General features: G+C 43.8%; 3 protein-coding genes and 1 non-coding gene across 4 annotated transcripts; 3 read left to right on the top strand and 1 right to left on the bottom strand.

Moving 5' to 3' along the window:
* Window positions 1–9,161: 9,161 nt before the first annotated feature.
* On the top strand, window positions 9,162–9,644 carry atp8 (ATPase subunit 8). Its single transcript has one exon. The coding sequence runs from the start codon at window positions 9,162–9,164 to the stop codon at window positions 9,642–9,644; it is 483 nt and encodes a 160-aa protein (YP_007516931.1).
* A 7,513-nt stretch (window positions 9,645–17,157) lies between these two features.
* Window positions 17,158–17,490, bottom strand: orf110d (hypothetical protein). Its single transcript has one exon. It carries the CDS (start codon window positions 17,488–17,490, stop codon window positions 17,158–17,160), a length of 333 nt encoding a protein of 110 aa, YP_007516930.1.
* Window positions 17,491–22,285: 4,795 nt separating this feature from the next.
* On the top strand, window positions 22,286–22,359 carry trnfM-4. The gene has a single exon. It is a non-coding gene; the product is annotated as a tRNA-Met (tRNA).
* Window positions 22,360–22,662: 303 nt separating this feature from the next.
* On the top strand, window positions 22,663–23,382 carry atp6-2 (ATPase subunit 6). The gene has a single exon. It carries the CDS (start codon window positions 22,663–22,665, stop codon window positions 23,380–23,382), a length of 720 nt encoding a protein of 239 aa, YP_007516929.1.
* The last annotated feature ends 4,225 nt before the right edge of the window (window positions 23,383–27,607 follow it).

Genomic DNA, 27,607 nt, shown 5'->3' with positions numbered 1-27,607 from the left:
CCCGCTACGGATACTGACTCTAGAGAACGTCGAATCATCATCCACTCCTGGCTGAGTCAACAAGACTTGTGACAACAGAAGGAAGAGCCTATCTTTTCTCTATCCTGGAGCCACATTGACTCATTGATAGCACTGGGATGAAAGACCAGCTTCTTCAACAAGAGCGGAGTCGCTCACTGCTATCTTCTCCACCTAATCCACTGCTGATCGAGTCGAGCTAAGCGCAGGGCTTATTCCTTAGCCCAAGCACTAAGCGAAACCTTCAACAGCGGAGAACAGAGCTGCAGCAAGACCATCAGATTGAATAATCTAGGATTCAGTATCAGAAGGCTTGAGTACGAAAGTAGGCTCTTCCTTTATTACGCTATTCTTCCCATCGAGCAAGGGAAAGGCCCTACTACAGAAGAAAAAGTACCACGGAAAAAGAAAGAGGAATAGGCTGACTGCCTTACTCACTTAAACGATTGAGGAAGTTACACCTCGATTACTTCCCTACCGGTCCAAGGAAAAAAGAATAACCGACATTGCTCACACTGACTTTACCTCTTAACTCGCACAAAACAAGGAAGAAAAGCTCCACTGCTGGTGACAGCTACCGAGACATTAGACTCAGTTACAGACAGAAGTGGAACGAGAGGGGAGGTGACGAGTTGGTAGCTCACCTCTTCCTTTGTTGCTGGCATAGACAATGGGAAGGTTAACTTGGTGATTGAGTTCCGAATTCCCTTCCTCTGCTCTGACGAGTGACTCTTCCGGAAATTCCATGGATGGGATTGATGCAATTACTCGCATTAGACTTGCCTTGATATTGAGACAATCTTTCTTTCTATTAATTACGCAATTTCAATCTATCATTGGCTCCCTTTCCTACGAGACTTTCTTTAATCCGAATTCCTCTGGCACTGATTAAATCCGGAATTGAAAAGCAGCAGGGAGTTGATGGAACACTTTACAGATTCCTGATGTCACTTTAACAGAGTCCAAGACTTGACAACAACAATAAGAATTGAGCGTCAGATGCCTTAAGTTGGAAGGAAGTAGCTACCTATGATTTCATAATTGAGTTAATAGCACATGAGTTAGATTAACCTGGATCTAGCTGCGACTGCCTTTATTTTAGTATGACAGTAGCTAGCTCTTCTTCGGCTTACTTCGTAGCCGTCATTATCATTCCTCGGATCATTAGGCACAACTAGGAGAATTAGGAAAGCTCATAATGGAGTGGAATTGGCATCGTGCCTACTATTTACTTATGACGATATTATTAATTAGATGCCGTCATTAGTAGAGTAGGCATAGAGGGGTCACTCTAAATAGACGAGTTCGACGCATTAAATTATGATCTATCTATTACGATGAAGTTCATTGCATTTCCTATACCCTTCCTTCTTGCTATACGGGCTACTTCATTCCTTGCTTTAGAATGACGAATAAGAAGAACAAGTCAGCTAGATGCTCTTCCTACTATTTATTAGGAATTCGGATTGATGCTTTGACTCCGACTAATGATATCGTATGATTTCTTCTCGTGTCGGATGCCATTGAGAGAAGCTGCAATGGGACTTATAAGGGAAGCCTCGTCGAAGTAGCTGGCTGGATAAAGATGACGGGGAGAAGACTTCTTTCTTTTCCTTTTCCTCAGGGACAACTTCACTCCTAAGCTCTTTCAGCTGAGGGCAGGTATCACGCTCTATACGATTGTCATCTAAGTAAATAGATAGGGCAGATGAAGTTTCCATTCATCCTGAGAGTTCTATCCCGGGAAAGTTATATTCACTCTTACTAAACAGCTGATTCCCTTGCCGTTAGATCCGCGCTTGAAGGCGAAGTCTTTCTTCTTATAGTAAGGAATTCGCCTATTGCTCAACAGCTTCACTGGGAGAAAGGTCTTCCCCGGGGTTAGAGCAAAGACCTTTCTCCGGAAGTCTCTTCTGTGGCTGATACACATGCACGGCACACTGGCTATATTGAAAAAGCTGCTTAGATAGAGCTTTCGAAGGCACTGAGGAGTAGTTGGGCTGGGTTAAGCTAGACTCCTCGGGCAAGTAGTCCCTTGATCCGGTGGTGGAAGGGGCTTAGAACAGCTTTCTGAATTGCGAAAGAGTAACCTTTCCACCATCCCCTATTCTAGACTCAGCTTTTGCTTTAGCTCATTCGATTATGTATAAGATTCTAAAGATGTGTTTGTTGATGCCCTATCTCTTCCGACTCCAATGAGAAAGAGGGCGGCTTATCGTTATGGGAATGCTGATCCAAATAGGGGAACTCGGAATCGAATCACCACATCCTCATACCAGAACTTCGCCACCTCTCTGGCCATGCCTCACCGCCCTTGCTTCGACCCATTAGTCTCAGCAGTCTTCGGTAGCGGGGAGTGAAGTAGGTCATCACTATCAGTAGTCACACAAAAAGTAAAAGTAGCAACGCCCTTTGGCGAAGGGTCTTCCAAGCCCTGATAAGCATAGTTCTAGCATGGACTGGCTTATCTTTCGACGACATGGTATGGTGGCTAATGCCCTTACTCCAACGCTGCCTACTCCCGAAAGCTGCTGATTCGGTTACAGGATTCGTGAAAACAGAACGAGAACTGCTCCTGCCTTATCGCTGGTATAGACTATAAAGGAGAAGGAAAGGTCCAGGTGCAGGGCTTGTCTATGTAGGCCGTGGGTTTGATTAGAACGCCCACTCAACCATAAGATATGGAAATCAATAGAATCGGAGTTGCCTATACGGAGAAAAAGGGGGCTATGCTGCAACTTGACAACAAAGAAGGCAAGCTGACAGAAAGCAGCAATTCGCTTTTTTCGATAGATAGTACCTCACCCGCGATAGAGTAAGCAATTTGAAGGTAGCGGCGATCCGTATGTGCCCATGCCGGCGGAGAAAGACGATCCAGGCAAATGAAAGCAGGAATCGAGAAAGACGACTCATTCTGACTTGCAATGGAAGTCTAATATAGGAAGCGATCTGTGGGCGTCTGCCGCATCTCCATCTTATGCTCCAATCCGGGATATTCCTCCAGGTCGAGAAGATGCTCCGCGGTCCATCTCTCCAGTGAAAGATGATGATGACAAGGCCATCCCAGTGGACGAATCTGAACACTCAGATGGGGATGCCAAAGCAGTGGTCCGATGATGTGAGAGACCTCAAGAAGGTGAAGGTGCCACCAATGGATATATAGCAGGTAGTCTCTCTTAAATAGAATACAGGCCCTTTCAAAGTACGAATTCGGGGCATATTTCTCAACGTTGCGTCACCTTGATCCCTCGGCAACCTCGCAAGTCACTTTTCCCGAAAGAGCTATGGCGGGGCAGAGCTTGGAGCACTTAGTCGAAGCATCTTCACCACGCGGGTACGGGCATATCATAATCTAATTGGATAAACTCTCATGTGTGAAATAGAATGGAAGTTATAGAGAACTTAAGAAGTAGTAGAAAGCGCTCAACCAAGAGGTGATGACGCTGATGTGAGAGATGTTGTGGTAGATAGGGAATTTGGTTTGGATAACCAAGATCCATTATATACGATGAATGAGATTCCAATGAGAGAGTCGAGAGCCAAAGAAGACCTTCGACTTGTCAGGATTATGGAACTGGCCTTAAATTGCAGCATAGTCTTTTAAGATCTTAAGAATCTCCTTGGCATTAGAGATAGATGCCGCGCAGAAAAGCAGAATGTCATCCGCATACAATAAGTAGTAGGACGGGAAAGGCAAACCCCGGACCGATACAAAAGCCTGCAAAGAACCCGCCGAGCTTAAAGGTCAATATATCGGCCCAGCACTTCCCCTGCAACACAAAATAACAACGGAGAGAAAGGGTCTCCTTGTCGAACTCCTCGCGAACAGGTGAAATAGCCCGCAGGAGAACCATTAATAAGAATCGACATATGTATGAGCTGAATGGAAAATCAAATAACACTAATCCAGTCGAAGAAAACCTGCTTCAGAGCGAGTACTCCGCCTAGCCTATCTTACGGCCGGCCCCCTTGGAATGGAAGGCGCTAGCTTTCTAGAATTCTAAAAGCAAAGCAAATAGACCACTCCCTCTTTTCTAGGGCTGGAAAGATTGACTCTATTTTTAGGTATGACGGAAAGACATTTGACAACCGTAGCTTCTGTGGTTACGAGTCGGGGTACGGTAGTGATTCGCTATTCTAGGATGACTTCAAAGGCATCTCGTCCTCAAAAGAGGAAGGGAAGCAACACACCCTCTCAAGAGGGGTTGGGGCAAGGGGTGATCGGTCGTCTAGCGGAGCTACACAGCAAGCCACTATATGCGCTACTCCGAATTCTTCTTCTGAAACTTCCGCCTCTTTTCCCAGCTATCCCTCTTTCCCTAGTGTCGCAGTCTCGCGGATTCTCTTTATTGTGACTTATTGTGTTGGAAAGTCTCTTCTTCTTTCCTGCCTACGGGCCAAATACCCGTGAGGAGCCTTGTCGAAGCAGGAAAAAGATCTTTTTCTCTTCCGAAAGGAGGCTAAAACAGCCAAAGCAATATGTTCAGAAACCGTCTTTAGATCCTAACATTGTTATGAAAAATGTTCCAGATGGGCTAATCTCCGCCGAACCAGTGCAAGAAAGGGAAGAAGAAGTCACCACCATAAAGTATGGATCACAATAGTCACTGAACGAAAGAGGTGTTACCTTATTATACGCCATTTCCTAAATCTAGTTTCAAACTGGGGTTAAACAGGATCCAAATAGTGGCACTAATCAATGATATAAAGAGCACTCCCTTCCAATCCCAATTCTTTCTTCTCCCCAAACCCTATACCCAGACAGAAGGAATGCATGAGCAGGAAGGAAGCGCGAGCAAAAAAAGAATCCAAAACCGGCACTCCTTCTCGGGCGAAATTGGACAGATTGAAGCTTCTTTTCTTTTTGCCGGAGGGCCACGCGAGAAAAGCGGGTTTGAAGCCGATTGAAGCTCGAGACCTAAGATAAGGTATGCGCCCGGTGAATGCGACTGAGATTTTCCTGCGCCTGCAAATAAAATAAGGAAAGCACTTGAACCGGCCAAAGGAGGACTCATTCAAGACAACTTCATAGGTGTGAAAGACTAGCTTGATGACAATACCTCTTTCTCAGAGGGCTTTTAGTCTAAAAAGGCTTCATTCTTCGTTTGCTGTTGTGACCTTTCGAGATGGTTCGATCGCTAACAAAGACAAGCATGGGAAACAGCAGACTCCCGCAACTCCAAGAGCTCAAGCCTAAAGCCTTAGTAACGCGCATCCTCATTGCTCGCGTAAAGCAAGCGTATAAGGTTTATTGATGGACATTCCTATACGTCTTTTAGATTTGCTTGTGTCGAACCTAGGAAACCTCTACTATTTTGTATTAGGACGCAGGCCATCTTATCCCACTTTTTGTGAATTGGTTTCAAAAGAATTTCCTAATTCATTTAGATAGTTTGATTGAGACGGATCAGCTCCACGAATAGTAGACGGGGGAAGGAGCAACAATTAGATAAGAGAAGAAGGCTGGACGTGATCATGAGATCGGTTCTATTAAGGATTCGTACCCTGGACCTCTTCCTTTCCAGAACTTTAAGTCTTTGTCCAAAGATCTGCCTTGCCTTAAAGAGGGGACAGAGTTGACTGAAATAAGAGGGCTTTGCCTTTGTCGGAATAAGAGCTATTAGTCTAAGAGAAAGGCATACGATACGCCATTTCCGGGCTTAGAGAAGAGGGGCAAGCCTCAACCTTAGAAGAGGGAAAGTGCTTAGACCGTTAATGCCCCATCTAGCGAGATAAAAGGACTTAGAGCCTTTATCCCATGGTCTTTAATCGGCTTCACTCGTGGATTGCCACAGATAAGCGCTTGTACTATGCATATGGATCACCGGATGACATAGAGACGTGGAAGACCTTCCGAATCCAATATTCATTGCCTTTAGTTCGGATGCAAGCAAAGCAAGGAAATCAGTCCCTCGCCCGAGAGGAGCTACCTTTAGAGTTGCATAATAGGTCTTGCTTCCTTAAATGGAGTTTGCTCTCACTATGCTTTCGTGATTCCGGATGGTATGTACTTATGCAATGTCTATCATCAGCACTCTTTCTTCTCTAGGAAAGTTTATCACTAGGGAATTCCACTCCTAATATGCGAGCTTTGCCTTTGAAAGTGAAAGAATAGGCTGCTAGAATCCCTTGCTATTGCTATTGAATCCGGTGTTGATGCTCGAAATCGGGTTAGTGGCACTTCTTTTTTCACGCTTGAACTACGGGGCAGACTAGCGGAATGGAAGTTACATCCATACGGGGCCTGTACGTAAACCCTGTTGTCTTAGGCTGTTATCGAATCCCCTGCTATTTCATATGAGTAACTATCCAATTCCATAACAGAAAGAGATGGGACTAGAGCTTTTGGCTTTCTTCCTTCACTTCAATCAAGGATTGCTGCTAGAAGGGCTCTTGCCCATGTCTAATGCCTTATTCTATTCTATGAAGACGAAGAGCTGGTGCTATAATCAGATGTCGGAATAGCAGCTGCGAATGGAATGTGGGATAAAGGATGAATTGTCCAAAGCCATTTTTTGCCTTGATTACCCTAGTAAAGATATACCACGCAAGGAAGAGAATAGGTAATAGGCAGCAGAGAGGGGACTGTGGCACTTTCGGATCAATGATTAGCATTCATATCCAGTAGATCAAGGGTAGGTTCTTAAAAGGCCTTCGAAAGTACCCTCTGTCCCAGCCAGGCCTTGGTCCTATTGCTACTGCTTCTGATTCACTTGCTAACAGCGCTAGTCACCTCTTGACTTAGTAAACTACCCCATTCGTAGTGTCAAGCCTTCCCTTCCTCTACTGCTGGTCGACTAGACTAAGTCAACTTGCTCGTGGAAAGGCAGGAGCCTGGAAGCCAGGAAGAACGAGCCCTTCAATTCTTCTATTCTGACTTCTTCTACCAAATGAGCATAGAAAGAAGGGTAGACGCTCCTTTAGCCATCAATCCATAACGAGACTTAGGTGATCCCATCTCTCTTATAGAGAGGGCGAGAAAGAGCTCCATTGAGCGCCAACTCCAGCATTCACAATCTACTTCCAACCTTTAAGACTTGGTCGAGCAAGTCCAGAACTAGGCCCTTAACAGAACCAGGACTAGCCCTTTAGATAGAGAAAAGCGAGCAAGATCCCTTCATCGGAAGGAAAGAGGAGAACGAGGACAGCTGACTACCGCTCATGCCCCCTAGCCAATTCAAACTCAGATCCGAAGGCTGATGGGTGATTCTCTAGAAAGTATAATATGACATCACTTTTAGCTGTTGGGTACGAAACTAGACTAGGCTATGATTCACATCTCGAAAGTTCTCAGATCTGGTCTGGACCTAAGGCCTGGGACTGCTTCTTCCTTATCGCCCGAGTATTGCATCGCCTTGACTTGGGCCGGGAACTCAAAAATAAATTGACCTTGAGCCTGCTAATTAAAGTCAACCTTTGCCTTTTAAAACAGCTATTGCTTGTCTTTCTAAATCATTATGAAGCCACATCTCTCGATCTCTATCTTCTTTAGCGGACATCGAGGCTTTAAGACCGATTGGCGCGTGCCCAAAAAAGGGAGACCGGAGACCGCGTCTGAAGCCTTTGCCAACTTTCCGTCTCAGGCAAGAGCTGCGGAACTAAAGCACCAACGGCTCCTCTTCCGACATTGGCTACTGCTATCGGGTATGAACTTATAAATTCAATTAAGCAGTTGATGCCCTGATCCCGGGAATAAGATAACTTTCTCTTCCAGGTATTCACTCATCCCCTCTCAGTGGCAAGAGTGAGTAGATAGCAGAAGTTATTTCATTCCTCATTCCTGGGATATTCGTTAAGTTTGCCCATTAGGGGTCTTTCTCACCGGTGCTATCAATAAGAAGGAGCCTTTTCCCTGGGTAGGCTAAGCCAGAAAAGAGAGAAAGAGAAAAAAGAGTTAAAAGGCTACGCACCTTGGTCCAGAGCGAGGATTGGGATAAGTTTTTCCCGTTCTCTTTAGTTCTATTTGAACTAAGCCGAATCGCTATCTCTGGAACCAAAGTCGTACTCTCTTTACTAAAGTCCTAATGTAATGCCCTTTAAACCACCAGTCCTATTCCGACAACACTGAAAAAGGGCTCTCTCCGTCTCAGTTGGTCAGTACCTTAAACTAATTAGCCATTTCCAAGCTGCTCTTTCATAAGCTGTGATGGCTCTTTTGAATAAAAGGCATAGTCTATGTCATCTTCTGCCCAGGAGCATTCGACTGAAAAAGTATGCCATTAGTCAGACTCTCTAGAAGCCTTAGGAGCAATGGAGTCTGGTGAGTCTTGTCTCTTGGTCAGCGCTCGAGTGAAAATGCTTGATGGGGCGAGATTTGCCTTGGGTTCGCTTTCCGGGTGAGGTTTAATAAAAAAGTCAAGTAGGACAGCGGTGACCGCGAATGGCTATAGTTCGTCACTTGCGGTATAAAAAGAAAAGTCAGGAGCTTTGAACTTAGCTTTGAAGATCAGCCCTAAGCTAAAGCGCTTTCTTTCTAGTTTGAGAGATGGAAATGCCTAATCAAGTAGCCAAGAATCATCGATTTCGGAGGGGAAATGAATTTAGGAAGGATCCGATCCCAAGTGACATTGAATCAGTTGGGGGTATAAGCGCTGCTATTTCAGCAGTTGGTGTTGGAGGACTGAATGCCAGTCGAAAGGCGCATCTATGACTTAATACCTAATTTGCCATAGAAGGGCTCGATCCCAGACCTAGGCGCAAGGGAATTTGTTTAGGTAGGGCTCAAGCTTTATTTCACGTAGCTGACTTTACCGTCAGCTCAATTGGAATAGTTTTTCGCTATGTTCGCAGGCAAGTGAGACGATCCATCAATGCCCTTATCTGCTTCGAAAGAACCGGTGTCATCCAAACATGGTGAAGAGGTGGCAACTGGATCAATAATAGCTGAAACTTCTACTGTACAGGGTTCGGCTTGCCCAACTGTCCAAGCTTGAGATCTATTTTAGAATATGCTTAACACAACACATGCAATTCGAACGTTGTTTTCTCGGAAAGATTTGAAAGTAACTCCGTTGGGTTCAATGCCCGCTAGTCCCATGCATCCTTTCTGTTGGTCAACAACCAACCACAAGTCAATCGAATGAATTCTTCAAGACTCCGGACTCTCTTTCTGTCCGGAGGGAATCATTGTTTCTCAATCAATCATGCCTCAACTGGATAAATTCACTTATTTCACACAATTTTTCTGGTCATGCCTTTTCCTCTTTACTTTTTATATTCCCATATGCAATGATGGAGATGGAGTACTTGGGATCAGCAGAATTCTAAAACTACGCAACCAACTGGTTTCAAACCGGGGGAACAAAATCAGGAGCAACGACCCCAAGAGTTTGGAAGATATCTTTAGAAAAGGTTTTAGCACCGGTGTATCCTATTTGTACTCTAGTTTATTCGAAGTATCAAAATGGTGTAACGCCGTCGACTTATTGGGAAAAAGGAGGAAAATCACTTTTCTCTCTTGTTTCGGAGAAATAAGTGGCTCACGAGGAATGGAAAGAAACATCTTATATTTGATCTCGAAGTCCTCATATGGCGCTTCTTCTTCAAATCCTGGATGGGTGATCACTTGTAGGAATTACATAATGCTAATCCATGTTCCACACGGCCAAGGAAGAATAAAAAAATAAGAAAGGTATTGCTTTTTTTATAATAGTTGCTCGTTCGTTCATAAATTCACTCGACCACTTGTTAGTCTTGCTACACGACACGAGTCTAGGGTGAAACGGTCAAGTAAAGTCGACTTCACAAGTGATTCAACATACCATATATATGGATGGAAATAAAAAAGGAGAGAAGGGTCTCGCCCAGGTGGCTCCCGCAAGGTAACGACTTCAAACTCAAACAAAGAACGTTCTTCTCCAAGGCATGAGTCAAAGAAAATGCTGTATTGTATGTATTGCAAGACCCGTCGATAAGCTAAGGCTACGACATGAAGGAAGGCCAGAAGAACTTTGACTGACTGGAATTCATTCCACGTACACGTACAGGAACTGGGTTAACAAAAGGGGCTCGAACTACAGGGATCTGATACCTGGCTTCTCTTGGTATGATAAGTTGGTTGTTTCCTAAATTCTGGTTTCTTCTCAGTTTCAGGAACAATGAAATGAACATAATACGTTTTCTCTCAGTTTTTTTTGTTAATTCTGACACACGCTTATGGAGGAATGGTAGGTGAATCACCATACATAGATAAGTAGACGAAGCCGGCTTCCCCTAATTGATAGATGTAATAGTTCCACGAATTAGTAACGGAAGAGAACACCCAGCTAAACCTTAGTTTGCTACGTCTTATATCCAAGTTCCGGATCCAGATCCACCAACCGAAAGAAGGCGGTAGACACAAAACGACTCAAAGAATTACATAGAAAAGAACCAGGCCACTGGAGTAGAAATTGGAAAGAAAAGGGCAGTGGGAAAGGATCCAAGAGGAAGTAGGTTTGCGGTGAGCCCCGCCCAGCGGAGACGACCAAGGTCTGGTAGCGCCGGTTCTTTGACATGCCCAGGTGATCCCTTCTGACTAAGTGACGAAAGCTTGAACTCGAGTGAAATCTTGTCTGAGTTCAGAAAGAAGTGGAACGAGAAAGCGTACTTTTCATTCCGGAATACTAGTTCCTTGGGCTTGGGGATCTAGTCCCAGTCCCACTTCCAGCCTGTCCTCTTCTCTTTCCAGGAGATTGAGTTGGAGTTTCATTCGCCAGTTAGAGTCCTTCTGAAAAGAAGGCAGTTGGAAAGCTGGGGATCCATACAGTTGAATAGATAGACACGAAAGCGACAGGATCAATCTTTCATAAAAAGGTCTTTGGATAGGGTAAGTTAGATCTTTTCGTGCTTATGAGTAAGGGACGGTCTCTTTTCCACCTGTGAATGTGGTGAAGGTCCTAGGTCTTTTCTTTTCAACAAGCCTTGAAAGCAGTCTTCTCTTTCACTCTGATGTAGCAGATAAGCTTAAGAGTCTTGTGAACAAGGAAACTGACAATATAAACTTCCTTACTTACGATATAATAAACTCATACACCAGCTCCAGGCTTTAAAGAAGAAAGACCTGCCTATAGGAGGGGCTGGTTCACGGTAATGAATGGTGGTATCGGTCGGGGCAAGCACAGCACTCGTTCCCGCAGCTAAATAAGGAAGATGCACAGAAGGAGCTGCTATTGCTATTGAATCCCCTGCGAATCTTAGTGCTACAGAACCAGTAGCAAGACGCAAGGTTTAGAATCCACTAAGGGAAGGGAAAGCTGGCAAGGATGGGAATGAGGATGGCATAAAATCATCTATCGTTTCCGCGTGAATAAGCCTTGCTATAGAATCAGATGTGAGGGAGGAAGCATCCAATTGCAATTCCAAAGGCATATCCCTTTTATAAGGAACTTTTTGCCCCAATCCCTTCGCTATTGAGCAGATAGAGTCAGACTTTCTTCGTAAGGAATCGGACTAAGAGGATTTCAATTCCATTTCCATTGAGCAGATCCAGTAAGACAGTAGACTTTCGTGCTCTTTCTATCTATTTACAATGACTGAGAGTCGCTCAAGCGAGCAGGCACGTATAGGGCAGCGCCTTCTACCTTTTCCGAAAATAGGAAAAGACCAGTCCTTCTACATCTCAAGGGCATGCCCTATAGACCTAGTCTATCGGCTATAGCTGCAGCTATGACTGACCAATAAATTGAAAGCTCTAACTAAAAAAGAAGTCCCAGGGCTTATTCCCTTTTCAAGGTCTTGTAGCCAGACTGATCCAGTCATCTATATCTCGTTTCGCCCCTTTGGCTCTCTTGCTTAGTATCCCAGTCCAAGATCTTATTGAAAGATAAAGCCACAGCTTCTTCAAATTCAATAGCAAAGGATATTCACCCGGCTACTCCATCTTCTCTCTTTCACTCCTTCAAGGCCTCTTTCAAGCTAAGAAGACTCCTTTCAACAAGGTTATCCTTATTCTTATCTGCAGATCGGAGTCGTTCACTTCTCTGTCGAAAGAGCGTATTCTTTTATTGCAGCTAATTACAAATCTCAATCAGTCTTGTCTGTACACCAATCCCAATGGCTAATTCGGCTCTTAAGCCTGGAACTCAATCAAAAAGAAATTCTCTTTTGTCTCTCCCCCGACCAATCTTTACATTAGTGGGCGGACACCGCCCCAATCCTAAAACAGGAACGAATCTTTCAATTGCAGTCGACCACAAGATAAAGAAAGCGATTGAAGCAAGCATTAGTAGTATCCCCCTTCCTTCGTTGTGGGTCCCCCTCCCTTAATTATTTATTTAGAATATCTCTTTGGCTATCAACTCAAAGAGTAAAGCGGTGGTAAGATATGGAGGTTTTTATCTAGAGCTTTGAACTGACCGGCCTATGATCATTTTGGGGAATTTATATAAATAGCTGGTGCGCTTGTTTGCGTCCAATCCGGATGTGAAGTCCTTACTTGCAGCCCTAGGTAAGGCGCGGGTTTAGTATTCCAAGTAAAGGTTACGAAGTAAATGGACTGATTTTGATGGACTGACTTTCTCGCCTTTCCCCAGTAACCTCTGTCTCACTTATTGACCTATAATCTGAGGTTAGACCAGTCAGCTTACTCGAACCTATAGTGGCAGCACCTTATTCCACTACGTATCCGTCTGTCTGTTTAAAGTTAAAGAAAGAAATTGCTTAGATAAAAGAGTCGATCTTTCTTCTCGTTTTTTCGAGTAGTTTGCTTGGATCGAATAAGCTACGCCCAATAGAGCTTAGCCCTGTGTAGGCCGAAATGGTCTCGCGAAGCCGGTCACCGTACGCCTACGATCCTATCTGACTATTGAGGACTTTGATCTTCTTTTGTTCAATTGTGCGTGCTTTGCTTAACACATGCAATTCTTCTTTTTCCCTTAGCTGTTTCGTTAAGGAGACTTGGAAACCATCGTTGACATTTAGGTGAGAATAGAGTGAGGGTGATAAGCTAAAGCCTATCATTCTATTATAAATTTCTTTCATTGGCCGGTAAAAAGGATAGAGTAAAAAAGGGGAGAAACCTCTCAACCAGTGGGTTGGTGCCAGACACATCCATCTTATTGTCACCTACATTCCCGTCTTGCTTACCTTCTGCATTGGCTGATGGAGATTGTAATCCCGGATGAATGGAACTTTCGCCGCTTTCCCAACCAGAATAGAATGCAGCTCGATCCGGCTGAAAACCTTGAATCTGATACTAATGCCTTTGTTGGTTGGGCCTTTGCCTTTGATGCCTCACCACTTTCAGATTAAAGTGCTAGTTTTCTTACAATGTCGATCGGGAAAGATAGAGCATCTTTTCCCCGGCCTGGGTAAGAGTAAGAAGTAAGGCCTGTGTCTATGTCTATCCATCTTATAATCCGAATCCAAGCTATACCTGCAAGCCTGTTTTTGTCTTGTTCTGTCGGTGAAAAGGGGACTTCCCCAAGGCGGATGCGATATCGGACCTTGTAATCAAAGTCTTCGACCCTGGTTGTTCTTATCCGATAGGGCGGGCAGCTCAAACTAGGGAAATGGCAGGCAACCACGTAGTTGAGGCATGGCTTTTTTCTTGCTCCGGGACCAGCTCCCTGAACCTAGCTTCGACATATAACTTTTCCAATTGCAAAAGGTAGCCGGGCCTAGCTTGCAATAGATCCCATTGCTTATCCTGTGCAGTTTCCGATAAGATAGAGTTACAGGTTCCGGAGCCGGTCTATGCGGGAATCAGACAGGAAACAATCAAGAAGCTGCCTGTCAGGTAACAGATTGGATACTTTGCCAGGCCAGTCTCCCATTCCAATAGCTGCTAGTAGACAGAATCCAGTCAAAGTAAGCTTGCTTTTAGCATGAATCTTTCGTATGTGAGTCAGTTTTCCATACCCAATTCTCTCACATGATCGAGACTATCCTACTCCCCCTGGTCAACTATTCGAGTATAAAGAACCAAAACAAGAAATCAGGGTGGTGGGTTAGGATAGACTTTCTAGATACCTTTTTGATCTAGCTCTGCTTGCTGACCTGTGCTACCTATTCTTGATCCAGGAATAACAGAAGAGAATTCAGCTTACTATCTCGCTTTGAGCGCTACCTAAGCAACTTTTAAGGCACTCAGAGAAGAGTGGAAAGATTCCTAGAAAGTAAACTCACTCCAATTTCGTATAGCAAGAAAGGAAGATGAATTCTATCTGACTATTGTCTCTCATTAAGCTATATAGGTTATGAAAAGCCAGCGCCCAAAGGTGCTTGATTAAAGCCGGTCAACGTCTGGTGGAGTAGGAAGCTATAGCTTACTGAAAAAGGCCTCGTTTGCTAAGAAAGTGGATAGTCTTCCTATCGTAGTTGGACAGCTTATCGAAGGGTTGCTTCAAAGAATGCTTTCAAGCTAGGAATTTAAGCACGGATAGCTTTATTTGACAATTAGCCGGAAGTCGGGTATGCCTATTCAACATAAACTAAGGCGCTGGGTAGATCGTAGATTGCCGGGTATGAATTAGATTCTAAGTCGGAGAATGCCCATGAAGAGGGTCTTATTACAGAATATGCTGTTTTGAAACTAGCCCTAGACAGATCATTGCTAAGAGGAGAGCAGGGAAAGCTTTTCTTGCTAATCAGGTGCTATCATCGTATTATAATGATTATCCCGTCTGCCTTTCTGCTTGAAAGTTTTCCTTTCACCCTATTATAGTATAGCAGCTGATCTGCGACACAAGCAAGTAAGCAGCAATCTCACCCCCCGAGCTTACTCCTTATAGCAGCGGATGTGCGACACAGGTCTTCATATATTAGATCAGAACTGACCTTCCTCTCAATCCGAATCGGCTAGCTCGTGCTATCAATATATCATCACTCCCATGCATAGAATAGCTACGAGCTGCTGTAAGCGCTCTTGCGCGATGTATCACGAGCACACTACCGAGTCCCACGAGTACACTAAGGAGAGAGGAACTACGAGCAGAAATCAGTAGTCACTCTTCGAGTTTTCTAAAGATATAGCGTCTAAAGATAGAAAGAGAGAGATAGTCAGTCTCTTAAGCGGCCGAGAATCTTATGTCAAAAGGACGGGACTATACTGAAGTGAAGATAGGACTTCGTTCAGTTTGCTGGACCATTCTATCGAACCTGTGGATTTCCAGGTCACCTCTTGTCTTGGGATGATCTCTTTTCATTCTTGATAGCTCTGCCATCTTCTACGATCCAATTCCATACCGAGATGGATTCTCTTCTATCCGGGAATTCTGGTTTGGCATTAGGGTAGCCATCTATTTGAAGACTACTCTCTTTTGAGATAGTCTATGATCGATCAAACGAGACATGTCATGAGCTTGAATTCCATCGAACCTTCCTTTACCTTCTTTCTTTTTTTTCTTAAGAATTAGTATTCTTGCATAGAGAGAGGGTAAGCTAACCAGGCTCAATCGATCATAGTCAGGTCAGTACCAGAGGACGAGCCGAGAAGAGAGAGAGTCTACGGGCGGGCAGTGGGAGATGATGCAGACGAGTTTACGAGTGTAACAGTAACATTGCGTTTAGTACGTTGGCGTTAACAGTAAATTTGGATCGAATTAGGACCGCCTGGGGGCGGAGTTCCGTGTTCAAGAAAGAGCGCTCTTAGTTAGTGCGGATCGGGTGCTCTGGGACTCAGAGCGTCTTTGACTCTTGGTTTTTGGGCTTTGCCCTCTCTCCAAATCAAAAATCAGTTTTAAACTGAATTCTAAGTTCTAAGTATAGTTATATAGTGAAAAAGGAGCAGAAGATCCAATCTAAACCAGAATGGGCTTTAGCTCTGAATCTCAATCTTCTGGCCGGGACGATCGACCTCAACCCGATTACTCTACCCTCTTAATAGAATGCTTCGCGTCGATACGACATGCTTGGACCCCCTAGGCTGGAAAGGATTTGCCAAACACACTCATATTCTTAAAAAGACTGAAAAAGAAGGGTGGTGCTTTGCCTGCCGGTGGCATCGCTACTAGAACTACTTTTTTCATGTTCATCTAGTTGGATGTCGCCGAAAACCTCTTTCATTTCAACAGAGATCGTCAACGAACTCACTTTCCGTATCTCAGCGCGATCGTACCGACTTTGCCCGTCTTTCTTTTCAAGATAAGAAAAAGACAATCATCTTGAAGATGAGACAACATTGAAAGCAAGCATAAAAGCACATTCTTAAAGCTATAGCTAGAAAACATCTACAGAGAAATGAGACGGACATAGGAATTGGCACTTTTCAATGAAGAATCCAGCTTTCTCTCGCGCTTCTTGGCTTCGTTGGTTACAAGTTGACCTGGACCTCCTACAGGAGAGAGGATGATCATACGTTTGTCGAGCCTCGAGAGCTCTCATTCATACCTTTATCCAAGATGAACGAAAGACTTGATCAGGCAGTTGCAAATGCTAGGTGGCGCGCCAAGTTCCAATCTTTTCAGTGCATTAATCTTGATATGATGATAAGAGAGGGCCATGTACCCTTCATGTGTTCATGATACAGGGCCGGGGTACATATTCCACAAAAAGAAGGTTCGACTACGAGGATTGATAGGTTGTTCATTTTGTAACCTTCACCTCTATCTACACAGTTTCATTTCTACGTCTTCGACGAGCAAGACTGACATAGGGTAAAGGTACGGTTACCCCATCAGATCAGTACCAGTGACACAAAGCTTACTTCTTATTATTAATATTAACTTGCTTCTACTTCTGGGACAGGCTGCTAAGCCAGTTAGCTATTCATTTCGGTGTCAAACAAAAGAAATAGGCATGGCATCCTCTAGCTCAGCCAATAAAGGAAGCAATTCAGTGGAAGAAAGGAACTACCCCACCATATGGTAAATAAGGATTTAGCTGCTTTGCCGACCCGCTATTCCTTCTTTTCTTTTAGGTTGCAGCGAATTTTTTAATGAACTTGTAGATGTAGAAGGTGGTTACTCATTCTTTTCCTATAATTGTCTTGTCACTCTCTATTTCCTTGTTATCCACCCTTGCCAATCCTAGTATTCCTACTGATCTACTTCTTTCCGTCCCTTGCTAAAATATACATGATCAGTAAAGAACTAGAGATGGTACCACTACTACTGACTTTCTTACTGTTGATGCCCCATTCAAAAGAAAGGGGTGAAGCTACGGATGCCATTGTTTCCACTATAGCGGATGTAGTTTGTGTACCTGTACTTATACAATAGCTCATGTAGCGAGGGAAGTTCCAGTAGCTGGAGAGGAACTCCCCGATATCCCAGTAGTTAACGCTTCTCCGCTCGGCAATCCGTTAAATGATAAATAGACTAGACTCTTGAAGCAGAGCACCCACAAGCTTTGAAAAGAGAGGAAGCAATGAGTTACGGAGTCACCAGAAGGGTAATTAGGATCTGCTGCTGAACCAGATATCCCACCCCTTACGACCAGTAATCGATATCCCTGCGAGCCAACAAAGAATGAAAGAAGGAAAGGAGGACGCGAGGAAAAGAAGCGGGAAATTGCGTAGATACAGAGGAAAGCAATCCCTCTTATCACGCTCATGCCCCCTTAGCTTCTTAGTCAAGGTCACTTCGCTCCCTCTTTTAAGACAGCACTGCGCTTTTAGCTTTAGCTTTTTGGGAATTACCCCGCGGGGAGAAGCAACAACTTGAATCAGCTGGTATGGCATAAGCTCTTGGTGAAATAGAAGCTCTTCTAACCGCTGCTGGTGATCTCTTTGCAATATCCGCCCTTATCAATCAAGGTCTCTTTGTCCAATCATTCCCTTTCTCGTCATTTCCTCAAGAGCTTCTTCGTGAACAGCAGATTCGAGGGCATCTATACCTGGTCTTCTACGCTCCTCTTCCTCATCTTCGGAGATGTCCCATCGGTCCTTTAGTTCAATTTGTCCAATTCTCCCGGGCATTGGCAAAAAAGGAAAGGTAAGACGGGTCCGGTAATGCAGTAAAATCAATTCAGTAATCGACGACACAAAACTAATGCACTCAAGCACAGCAGCGGCTGCTGGTGGAGCTGACAGGCTGAGTGAGAGCTCCTACGATAGATGATTATTCAATGCCATCTCAATTAACATCGACCCTCCTCTTCGATGAAAGACTAGGACAGTTAGAAAACGAGGAAGCCCGGGAATGGGGCGCAACTACGGTCAATCCAATCAATGAATCTAGCAACATGGAATGTTAGGGCCCGGAAGAAGCACTTTGAGGTCAGTTAAGACCAAGCCCTTTCCTTTAGGCTATAGGCGCTAGAGCTGGATGAAACTTATCCCAGGGTTGTACAAAAAGAAAAACATCCTTTTTTAACACGGTGTGTAAAAAGTCTCCCAGCTTTATCGTACGTACGCCAACCCTAGTTACCACCCGAAGCGAAGGCGGAGGTTGAAAACCACGCTAGCGTGATTGGGCTTCTTTGGCATTAGCGATATAGGCTTCGGCTTACCGAACCGGAGTTTAGTACGAGATCGCTTCACACCTTAAAAAGAGAGCTCAGGAACTTCCCCCTTCTTGCTTTTCAATCTTTCCTTTTCTCGACCTTTCACTTCATGGCAGGAAGATGCCCCACCACTGACTCGGTTTATCTCAAGGTCTGCTTACAAAAGTCTTCCTTTATTATAAATAAAGGAATAGCGCTAAGAGGCCATGGGGCCGGGAGGCATAGTAATCAATCGTGGTGACGAATAGCTTCCTTACGCGAATTCAAAGGGTGACTCTTTACTCGCTTTCCAGCCCTACCTGAATGTAGGAAAAACTACCTATAGGTCTTAGTGGACGAAAACCTGGGAGAAAGCAATGATTAGATATTAGACCAGTTGATGTTGAAGTAGGCGGGAAGGCTTCCCTATCGCCAATGGGTATATCTCGGTGATGACCTGAACTTAACGAAAATAGAAATTCAATACCAAACTGGTCTGAATGAAGTCCCTATTATATTCAAGTTGAGTTGGAACTTCTCTCGCTTAAGGTCGCATTACTAATTCTTTTTTTTACTCCAGACTTTCTTTTTATTCGTTACACGAATAAAAATTCTCTTTGGTTTGTTTGGGGAGCTCTTTGTCGCCGTAAAGGAGGAGTTTGCCAATTTTTATTATGTCTTTTATTCAGATTTATCGAGTTTCATTCTTTCGAACATACTCCCCTGAGAGGAAGAACATAAAGGTTTCTTTTTATGCTGGATCCACAGCAACTGAAAGCTCAGGGGTAAGGGTAACCAAGCGCGTAAAGCAGGTATTTTTCAATGTCGCATAAGCCTCCCCTCACTCATTCCAACCAAACTACTTGTTCTTGTTATAAATAACATCTTATTCTTGCATCGAAAAATGTTCACTAATCTGGCTAAGATTTAACTTGGTAAAAGTTTCCATGCTTTCACTACTTGACTTGACGATAGAAAGCACACTTTAAGCACACCGATTTCTTATTTAGAAGAATTCCTTGGTAAAGTCATTTGCACCATTGAAGAGCTAAAGCGCCTTCTACCTTCTATATTGGCAACCACTAAGACTGAGTCTTTCTCTTTGGATGATGCCAACAGAGGCAGAAGTAGAAGCATCTCCGCTTTATTGACCTGATTAAACATTTACCTTTCATTCATGCTAATACTTGTTCTAGTAGACACAAGGTAGCTTCCCCATAGAATCTTGGGCTAAGCTAACTCCTTCTCTCAGGCTACTTTCAATCTTGATCTGGACTCACTAGGCCCTTACTCCAATAGACCCTTGTAGCCTATTGGTTCAATTCCTTTCATCGCTCAAGCGATCATATTGATCTCGCAGGATCCCTATATCCATTCCATCTCAATCCCATCCTAAGGGGTGCTAACACTCCTTCTAGAGGTTGCGAGAAGTATGCTCCTTGGTCTATGACCTTATGTTGAGTCTATCTCCACGGTCTACAGTTCAGATATCCATGTTGTGGCATTGCCTTCCTTAATTTATTCTATAAGCTCTCCTATCGCATAGTGAGCCGTTATCCAATGAAGGATGCAGAATTGCGTTCATGCAAGGGGGATGGCATTCCAAGGGTTCTTTTTGACTTTCGACTGAGCGTACCAAGAGGTAAAACCTTTCAGTGGTTGCTTAATGAATTGCCTAACAAGCGCGCACTAAATAAGGATTTGTCCTTGACTAATGAGGATCCTTAAAGCGAATACGAATAAAAGTCCGTGCCAAACCCCAGACCTTATTAAAGGCTTCCAAGGGCTTATTCGACTGTCAATCTATCTTCATCGAGCGGGTAAATTTACCTTAATAGGTTGCTTTGCTATCCCCACGTATTCAGAATATAACTCTAATGATGCCAACAGCAAGTGAGCTAGAAAGATATAATGAGTCGCTTCAGCAGTCAGCGAGGGGCAAGGCTCGAAAGGTCTCTACCAGGTGAAGCTAGATGAAAATATGCTTGTTTATTTTATGGAAGCTTGCCCGTAGACGTACACTTCGTATGCTTCTGCGCTCTACTTTTGCTGGCTTACTCCTTTACTTTATGGCGTACTTCGGGGACTATCGCACATGACAGGAGCTGGTTTGCTAGCGGACTTCTTTCCAGACCAGAAAACTGACTTATAGATCCTTTTCTTTTGGTTTACGAGTGAAATCACCTGATCTAGCGAAAAAAACGTGGTTTTGAAACACCTTTGAATTTATCGTTTATTCTTTAAGGAAAACCAATGATATCGGCTTTTTCTGAGACAGTTTTTACTGTTACTGATCCGAGAGTGAATCAAAAAAGGAAGAAGTTACCTTTAAGTAGATAAGCCAGTCAGCGCCTATGACTAACTACTGGTTACTCTGTAATCTCTTTCCTTTCTTTCAAAGAATACACCAACACCAAGGAAGGCAATCCCGCAAAGGATTGTTTAGAGTGCAATAGCTAATTGGCAAGCTAGTTCCGCCCGAGGAAGCAGGAGCAGCAGTAGCTGCTGAATTACACTAGGGGAAATGAAAAGTCTAACTTCAAAGTCAAATGCGTTAACAGAAATGAGAATAAAGACTCTATTCATATTCATCCGAGACAGCTACTCGAGGCGGTCTATCTGATGAGCTTTCTTTTAGGAAGTGATTGTAGCTGGACTAGTGCCGAATCTCTTGTCTGTTGGAGGTGATTTTCTTGCGCCCTTCTCTCTTTGTTCCCGTCTTAGTTCTATGCCGCATGCTCCAGTAACCAGTAAAAGATCAGTCTGCCAATGTGGATCGGCAGTGTGGTCTTTATAGTAGGGAAGTTGGTCTATCCGGTCCGGTAAAAGACTTAAACCCAACAAAACAAGGGCCGACCTATCCATAGGCTAAGGCGCAGGAGTCTTCTTGCTTGAGCTTTTGCTGTAAAAAGGAAGTGAGAGTGACTAGGAGTAGGACTTTGTTTAGGCTTTCCTTGCTAGGTTAAAGGGCGTCTTAGCAATTGAAGAAGAATCGACTGCTGGAGAAAGGTTTTAAGGAAGTTAATCAATAGGAGAAGGTATCTTATGGCTTAGGGAAGGCCCCAGCTCTATGATTGATCTAGGATTACCCGAGACTTCAACATACATGTTTGGCAGCGGCAAGGAGTGTTTTTGACTTTCAAAAGAAGTGACGAGATTTCAACCCACCAACTGAACCCTTTGCGGTAGCCGGTGTCGGCTAGCAAGTTTTGGTAACACAGGTATGGCTCCGTCCGAGGATCAGTTATAGCGTAGGTAGTGACTAGATGAATTGACGGTCCGGCCCTCATTCCAGCGAGGAGCGACTCATTGGAGCTTCGTTCACGTCCTTGTCAGGGGTAGGCGTGTTTTTTCATCGATATTGGGTTGGTGGTAAGTCAGTCAGGAAAGCCGGGTGTGGCGATCCGATCAACGAAAATAGGATGATAAACCTTTGACGAGTATTCTCCTAAGTGCACACATAACAAAATTGTCAGCAGAAGAAACAAATATATCGGTATGAAATCTATTAGTATAGGAAAAAGTCTTCATTGGCTAGTTTTAATCCCCCAAAAAGGGGAGTTTAGTGTCCCACGGGCGTAATAAAAGTCTTTTTATAGGCGGCTTCCTCTTGAACTTGGTGGCTGAATCTCCTAAAGGAAGGGAAGTCCCTCAGGGAGAAGCTTTTGAGTTGGGGAGAAGTGTACCGCCCTCGATCAAACTCGAAATTAATTGCATAAGAGAAGAAAAGTTCACAGAAAGAACGAAGTGCTCGACCGGAAGGGAGAGGATGGGAAGTAGTATGTCCGGTTCACTAGGTTCTACCACTGCAGGGCTCAATCATGTTAGTTGGGCTATATGCTTAACACATGCAAGTCGAATGACGTTTTCTTGGAAACGGGAGTGAACGAAGGACCAACGAGGATTCAGGAGGAGTTGGGGAAGAAGCGGGGTAGAGTAATTGGTCAACTCATCAGGCTCATGACCTGAAGACTGCAGGTTCGAATCCTGTCCCCGCCTAATCATCTGAGGCCGTAGTCAGCCTCCATCTTTCAGATTCGTAAGTAACTCAGTGAGTGCTTTCCTTTTCCCATGTCTTTCTTGATTGGTAAACCCAACCAGCGATTTACAACAAACAAGTCTTTCTTCATTGCTTAAAGTAAGTAAAGAAACGAGATACTAGTAACCTCTTGTTGGGGGAAGCAGTTAAAAAATGAACCAAAGCAAATGAAATTCGAATGGCTATTCCTCACGATTGCTCCTTGTGCGGCGGACACCATTAACAGTCCGCTGGATCAATTTGAGATAATCCCATTGATTGATATGAAGATAGGTGACTTGTATTTCTCATTCACAAATCCCTCTTTGTTTATGCTGCTCACTCTCAGTTTGGTCTTACTGCTGTTTCATTTTGTTACTAAAAATGGAGGAGGAAAGTTAGTACCCAATGCTTGGCAATCCTTGGTAGAGCTTATTTATGATTTCGTGCCGAACCTGGTAAACGAACAAATAGCCGGAAATGTGAAACAAAGGTTTTTCCCTTGCATCTCGGTCACTTTTACTTTTTCGTTATTTTGTAATCCCCAGGGTATGATACCTTATAGCTTCACAGTTACAAGTCATTTTCTCATTACTTTGGGTCTCTCATTTTCTATTTTTATTGGCATTACTATAGTGGGATTTCAAAGAAATGGGCTTCATTTTTTAAGCTTCTCATTACCCGCAGGAGTCCCACTGCCGTTAGCACCTTTTTTAGTACTCCTTGAGCTAATCCCTCATTGTTTTCGCGCATTAAGCTCAGGAATACGTTTATTTGCTAATATGATGGCCGGTCATAGTTCAGTAAAGATTTTAAGTGGGTCCGCTTGGACTATGCTATGTATGAATGATCTTTTCTATTTCATAGGAGATCTTGGTCCTTTATTTATAGTTCTTGCATTAACCGGTCCGGAATTAGGTGTAGCTATATCACAAGCTCATGTTTCTACGATCTCAATCTGTATATACTTGAATGATGCTATAAATCTCCATCAAACTGGATAGTTATTTATAATTGAACAAAAGCGAGTCTGAATGGGTATACTTAGTCGTGGAGCATTCCGAGTATTTGCTTTAGGGATCGTTGTCCTGACAGCCCCTAACTTTGGCAAAGACTACTCGCTCGCTTTAAAAGCAACTCCATTGAGTCCTGTCAGATCGTTTATATATAACCTTTATTCATATATGACCTTAGAAAGGTTCTGAAAGAAAGAAGAGTTCCATTCGATTATCCGGGCTCATTGCCTAGTCCCTCTAAACTATCTAAAGCCTGGGGATTCTCCTTACCAGATGATCTCCAGCCTGCATTGTGCCCCTCTCGGATACCCTGCAGGGTCGACGTAACTCTTACCTAGGTAGACTGGCTATCCAACTGAATCGAGAGCCCAGCTCCCACTACTTCTTCGTAAGTGAGGTGAGGTACTTCTTTTGAATAGGCAGGGTTGTTCTAGGATGACTCAAGTGACGATGCTGACACCAAGGTTGCTTGCAAAGCATCGGATATGCGAAAGAGGGAGAATGTGCTACATCGGATATTGCTGTAGTTGATGAAAGAGCTGTAGTTTATGCTAAAGCATCGGTTACGAATGACCCAATCTATCTATGGTAACCACCCTTACTTTTAGTAGATGGAGATGCGCACCTAGGAAAGACGGATGAAAGAGAACCTGCCCTAAGAGATTGGCATAGGCCTGTGGGCCCGCTGCGGTAGAAGGCCTTTGCTGGCCTGTCGATCTATCCTGATTAACTTACTGACGCTATTTCTGACTAGAGAGAGGGCTTAGATCGGAGAGGAGCAGCTCTTTTCTTTTTAACATAAAGCAGTGATGAATGGGACGGAGCTGCTACAATCAATAGCTTCAGCTGCTTTATGTATTGGAGCAGAGGTGGCAGTTAGCAGCAGGAACAGGACCAGCAACTAGGGTTGTTCACAGAGCAGCCGTCTTTCCGTCTCAAGCGGAGAAGACATCAAAAGAATCTTTATCTATGGCTCTACCAGGGAATCCTAGTTAGTTATAGGGTTCTGAACCAGAGCAGAGATAGGAAAAAGCATATCCTATGTATACTGAACCTGAGCTTGCTTACCATAGGACTGCTATTGGATAGGTTTACCTTTTTTCTCCAACTCGCTTATTATAGTGGGAAGCTCGGCTGGTAAGGGATTCTATTAGGATAGGACTCCAACTGTAAGAACTGGCCTTAGTACTGCAGCAATTGGAAGGAGAACTGAAAAGACCTTCGACCATTTCATTTGGTAGCACGTTTAGCTCGTTATGAAACGTATTGTTAGAACTAGAAGTGTTCTTAGTCCAGGTAAGAGTCCAATGCTAGATTAATAATGTAAAATATGAGATATCCTAAGGTATTTAATTGCTTGTTTGATAGAATAAGGAGGAAAGAAGTCTGTTTCCTATTGATAGTGGCACTCCCACAGGCTGGCGGGGAACTCCCATATGGATGGCTGAGAATAATTCATATATAGGCTATAGGCTTGAAAAGAGTGCTAGCTTTCGTTAGGCCTTTCTTTTCCTAAAGATAGGATCCCACCTTCCCTAATTCTGAGCAAGAACATCTTATTCAATTCAACAAGTGCTACCCACTAATCTAATCTAATCTCAGTCGAATGCTCCTTAAGTTTAAGGGGTAAGTCCTCAACGAAAAGCCATAACTCTTAACCGTTCGGATCCCATATACGCATGGGCTACTTCACTCCTTTCTTTATTTCACGTTTTCTCGGGAAAATTAGTTGCAAATAGATTTCTGCCCATAAACGGACATTCAAATCGATCAACTCGCTAAAACCCCGTATTTTTTATTGCAAGTCAATTTTTGCCTATAGACGGACATTGAAATCGATACAGTTTCATTTTCCCGGGAATTTTGCGGAAAGATTGGCTGAATTCCTATCCCAAGAGCGGATTCTGATTCAGTAGTTTTCTTCAGGTTGGGTCGGCTTGAGCTTGAGACAGATGTGGTTCTTCTGGGTCAGTGCCAATGGGAACTACATATCAAAGAGACCGGGTTCCATTTAGTTCCAAAGACTGGTAGGGATAGGGATCAATTCAATCGACCTACTTCCCCTTACTATAAATATAAATAGTAAAACTACTCTGTCCCATAGTGAGAGTGGAGTTCCAAGCGACCATTTTCTGCCCAGCTTTCTTTCCTTTTGTGAAAGCATATGACATAGTTAAAGAAAAAGAAGAGAATGCAAGCGGAACTTCATCCGTAAGCGGTGTTGGAGGACTAGCAATTGAATCAGCTGTTGATGCAATAAAAGCTGTGATCCTAGGAGCTGCACATGATGGGGAATAGCCGGTGCATCGATATTCTGTAAGTGTTCCATAAACCGGAGGATTTCCGCTTTGAGATCTCAAAGGAGCTCATCTGAAGCCCCTCCCAGGCCAAGTTCCCCCACTGAAAAAGCTAGAGAAAGGTTGCTCAGCCCCGACTTCCCTAGGCCCTTCGTTCAACTCGCCTTTTGGCGACTACACTTCCTACCCAAAATAATAGATAGAAATATCGCAAATAGAGCCATTGCAACACCCATCAAGGGAGTAGTTCCCCACCCCGGAGCTACTTTACCATATTCTGAATTTAATGGTTTCAATAAATCACCTACAACAGTTCGTCTTGGACCAGATCTAGAATTATCCTCAACGGTTTGCGTAGCCATAAATACTATTTTTTATTCATTGAGATCTGTTTACTTTGTATATCATTCCGCTGTAAATATAAGGATCTTATCCTATAGATCTATTGTGGTCTTGAAACTTTATAATTCTAATAATGGAAACAGCAACCCTAATTGCCATCTCTATCAGCTAGTTAGCTAGCCGCTCTTTCCCTAGTCTTAGCTAGTCTCATTTTCCTTCGGCTTCTTGTAAGGCTCACTTCACTTCTCTTGAAAGACAAGACAGGGAAGAGGTTACTATGTAGCTAACGGGAGAGGTATGAAGTTCTCGACCTTAGGGAGAGGTTAGAATACGCTCTCCCTCATAGCCCAAGGAAGGGCAGTAGCTTGATTACTTGACTGCCAGTTCCAATGTCACCTCGTTCTATCTATCTTCCTTCCGTTACCTTGTTCTTCTTGCCACTGGGGCTTCAACCTTTCCATCATTTCCTGCGATCGAGCTAGCTTAACATCCATCCTTATTAATTAAAGCATGATGCTGCTATTCTGCTCGGCACATTTCTTCGGGATTTTCCCTTGGTCAAGTAAAGGACCAGGTGAGCTGAAGGCGAGCGGGGGGACGTAAAGTGCTCTATAAGCACAATAAGGCGGGGAACTCATCACATATATAATCTAGTTGTTGTTCGTACCATCACGCTATGGTCGAATGGACTCGTAAGGACGAACTGAAATACCCCATCATAGCACTCTAAGGTCCCGCGGGGAACTATTGAAGCTTCCAGCTTTCCACCTATATGGATTGTTTGAGCGTAAATAGACACGATCTTCGTTCGGTACGCGTCCAGTCCAGTCTCTCTAAGCCCTGAAACCGTAACTATGGCTATGTTCTGAGATCCGTCTTTTCTGCTGTTCAAAGATCTCTCCGATTCCTTTTCTTTCGAAGTGGCATTGCCCAAAGTCGAATCAAAGGCTTGACAGGGTCTTCTTAGCCCAGGCTAACTAGAATAGTTAGTAGCTTATAGGATCCCAAAGCAATAACCACAGATGGAGGAGCATTCGTCTTTTTAACCAGTTTTCCAAAACCAAGATATCCTGCCTATCCCGAAAAACGGACTCCCTCAAAAAAAACTTCGTAGCAAGAGTGGTTTTGACTAAGCATATGACGAAGGCTCGGCCGAAGCTAGAGCTAAGTGGCTGTTTCAGGGTAAGTATGGAAAGCATAGGTCGACTTATGAACATTGATTGGATTGGTTAATTTACTTAAAAATCCGAAAGGGCAGCCTATAGACATCATTTTGAGGGAAATTAACACTGAGATGATGAAAAATATAGACCGGTGTGTCATTGGTCTTTCGTTCGTAGTGGGATAAACTAACCTAAATAGTCAAGTGAAGGAGACCCACATGCCCACTTCTCCTTCCCCGCCCCATTTCTGGGACGGGCCTCGTTATTATTTGAGGATACCCCCGCTCAAATAAAAACTACAACCCCCGAAAGACTAAGAGCAAGAATCTTAAACCCACATATCCTTTTTTACATCATAGCATAGAAAGCAGTACCATTGATCCCATATTCAATTCAATTGGTGTGTATATC

The sequence above is a fragment of the mitochondrial genome of Glycine max (assembly GCF_000004515.6).
Source record: "Glycine max mitochondrion, complete genome".
Lineage (NCBI taxonomy): Eukaryota > Viridiplantae > Streptophyta > Magnoliopsida > Fabales > Fabaceae > Glycine > Glycine max.
The sequence above is the reverse complement of the archived record's forward strand: the minus strand, read 5'-3'. Positions and strand labels throughout refer to the sequence as shown.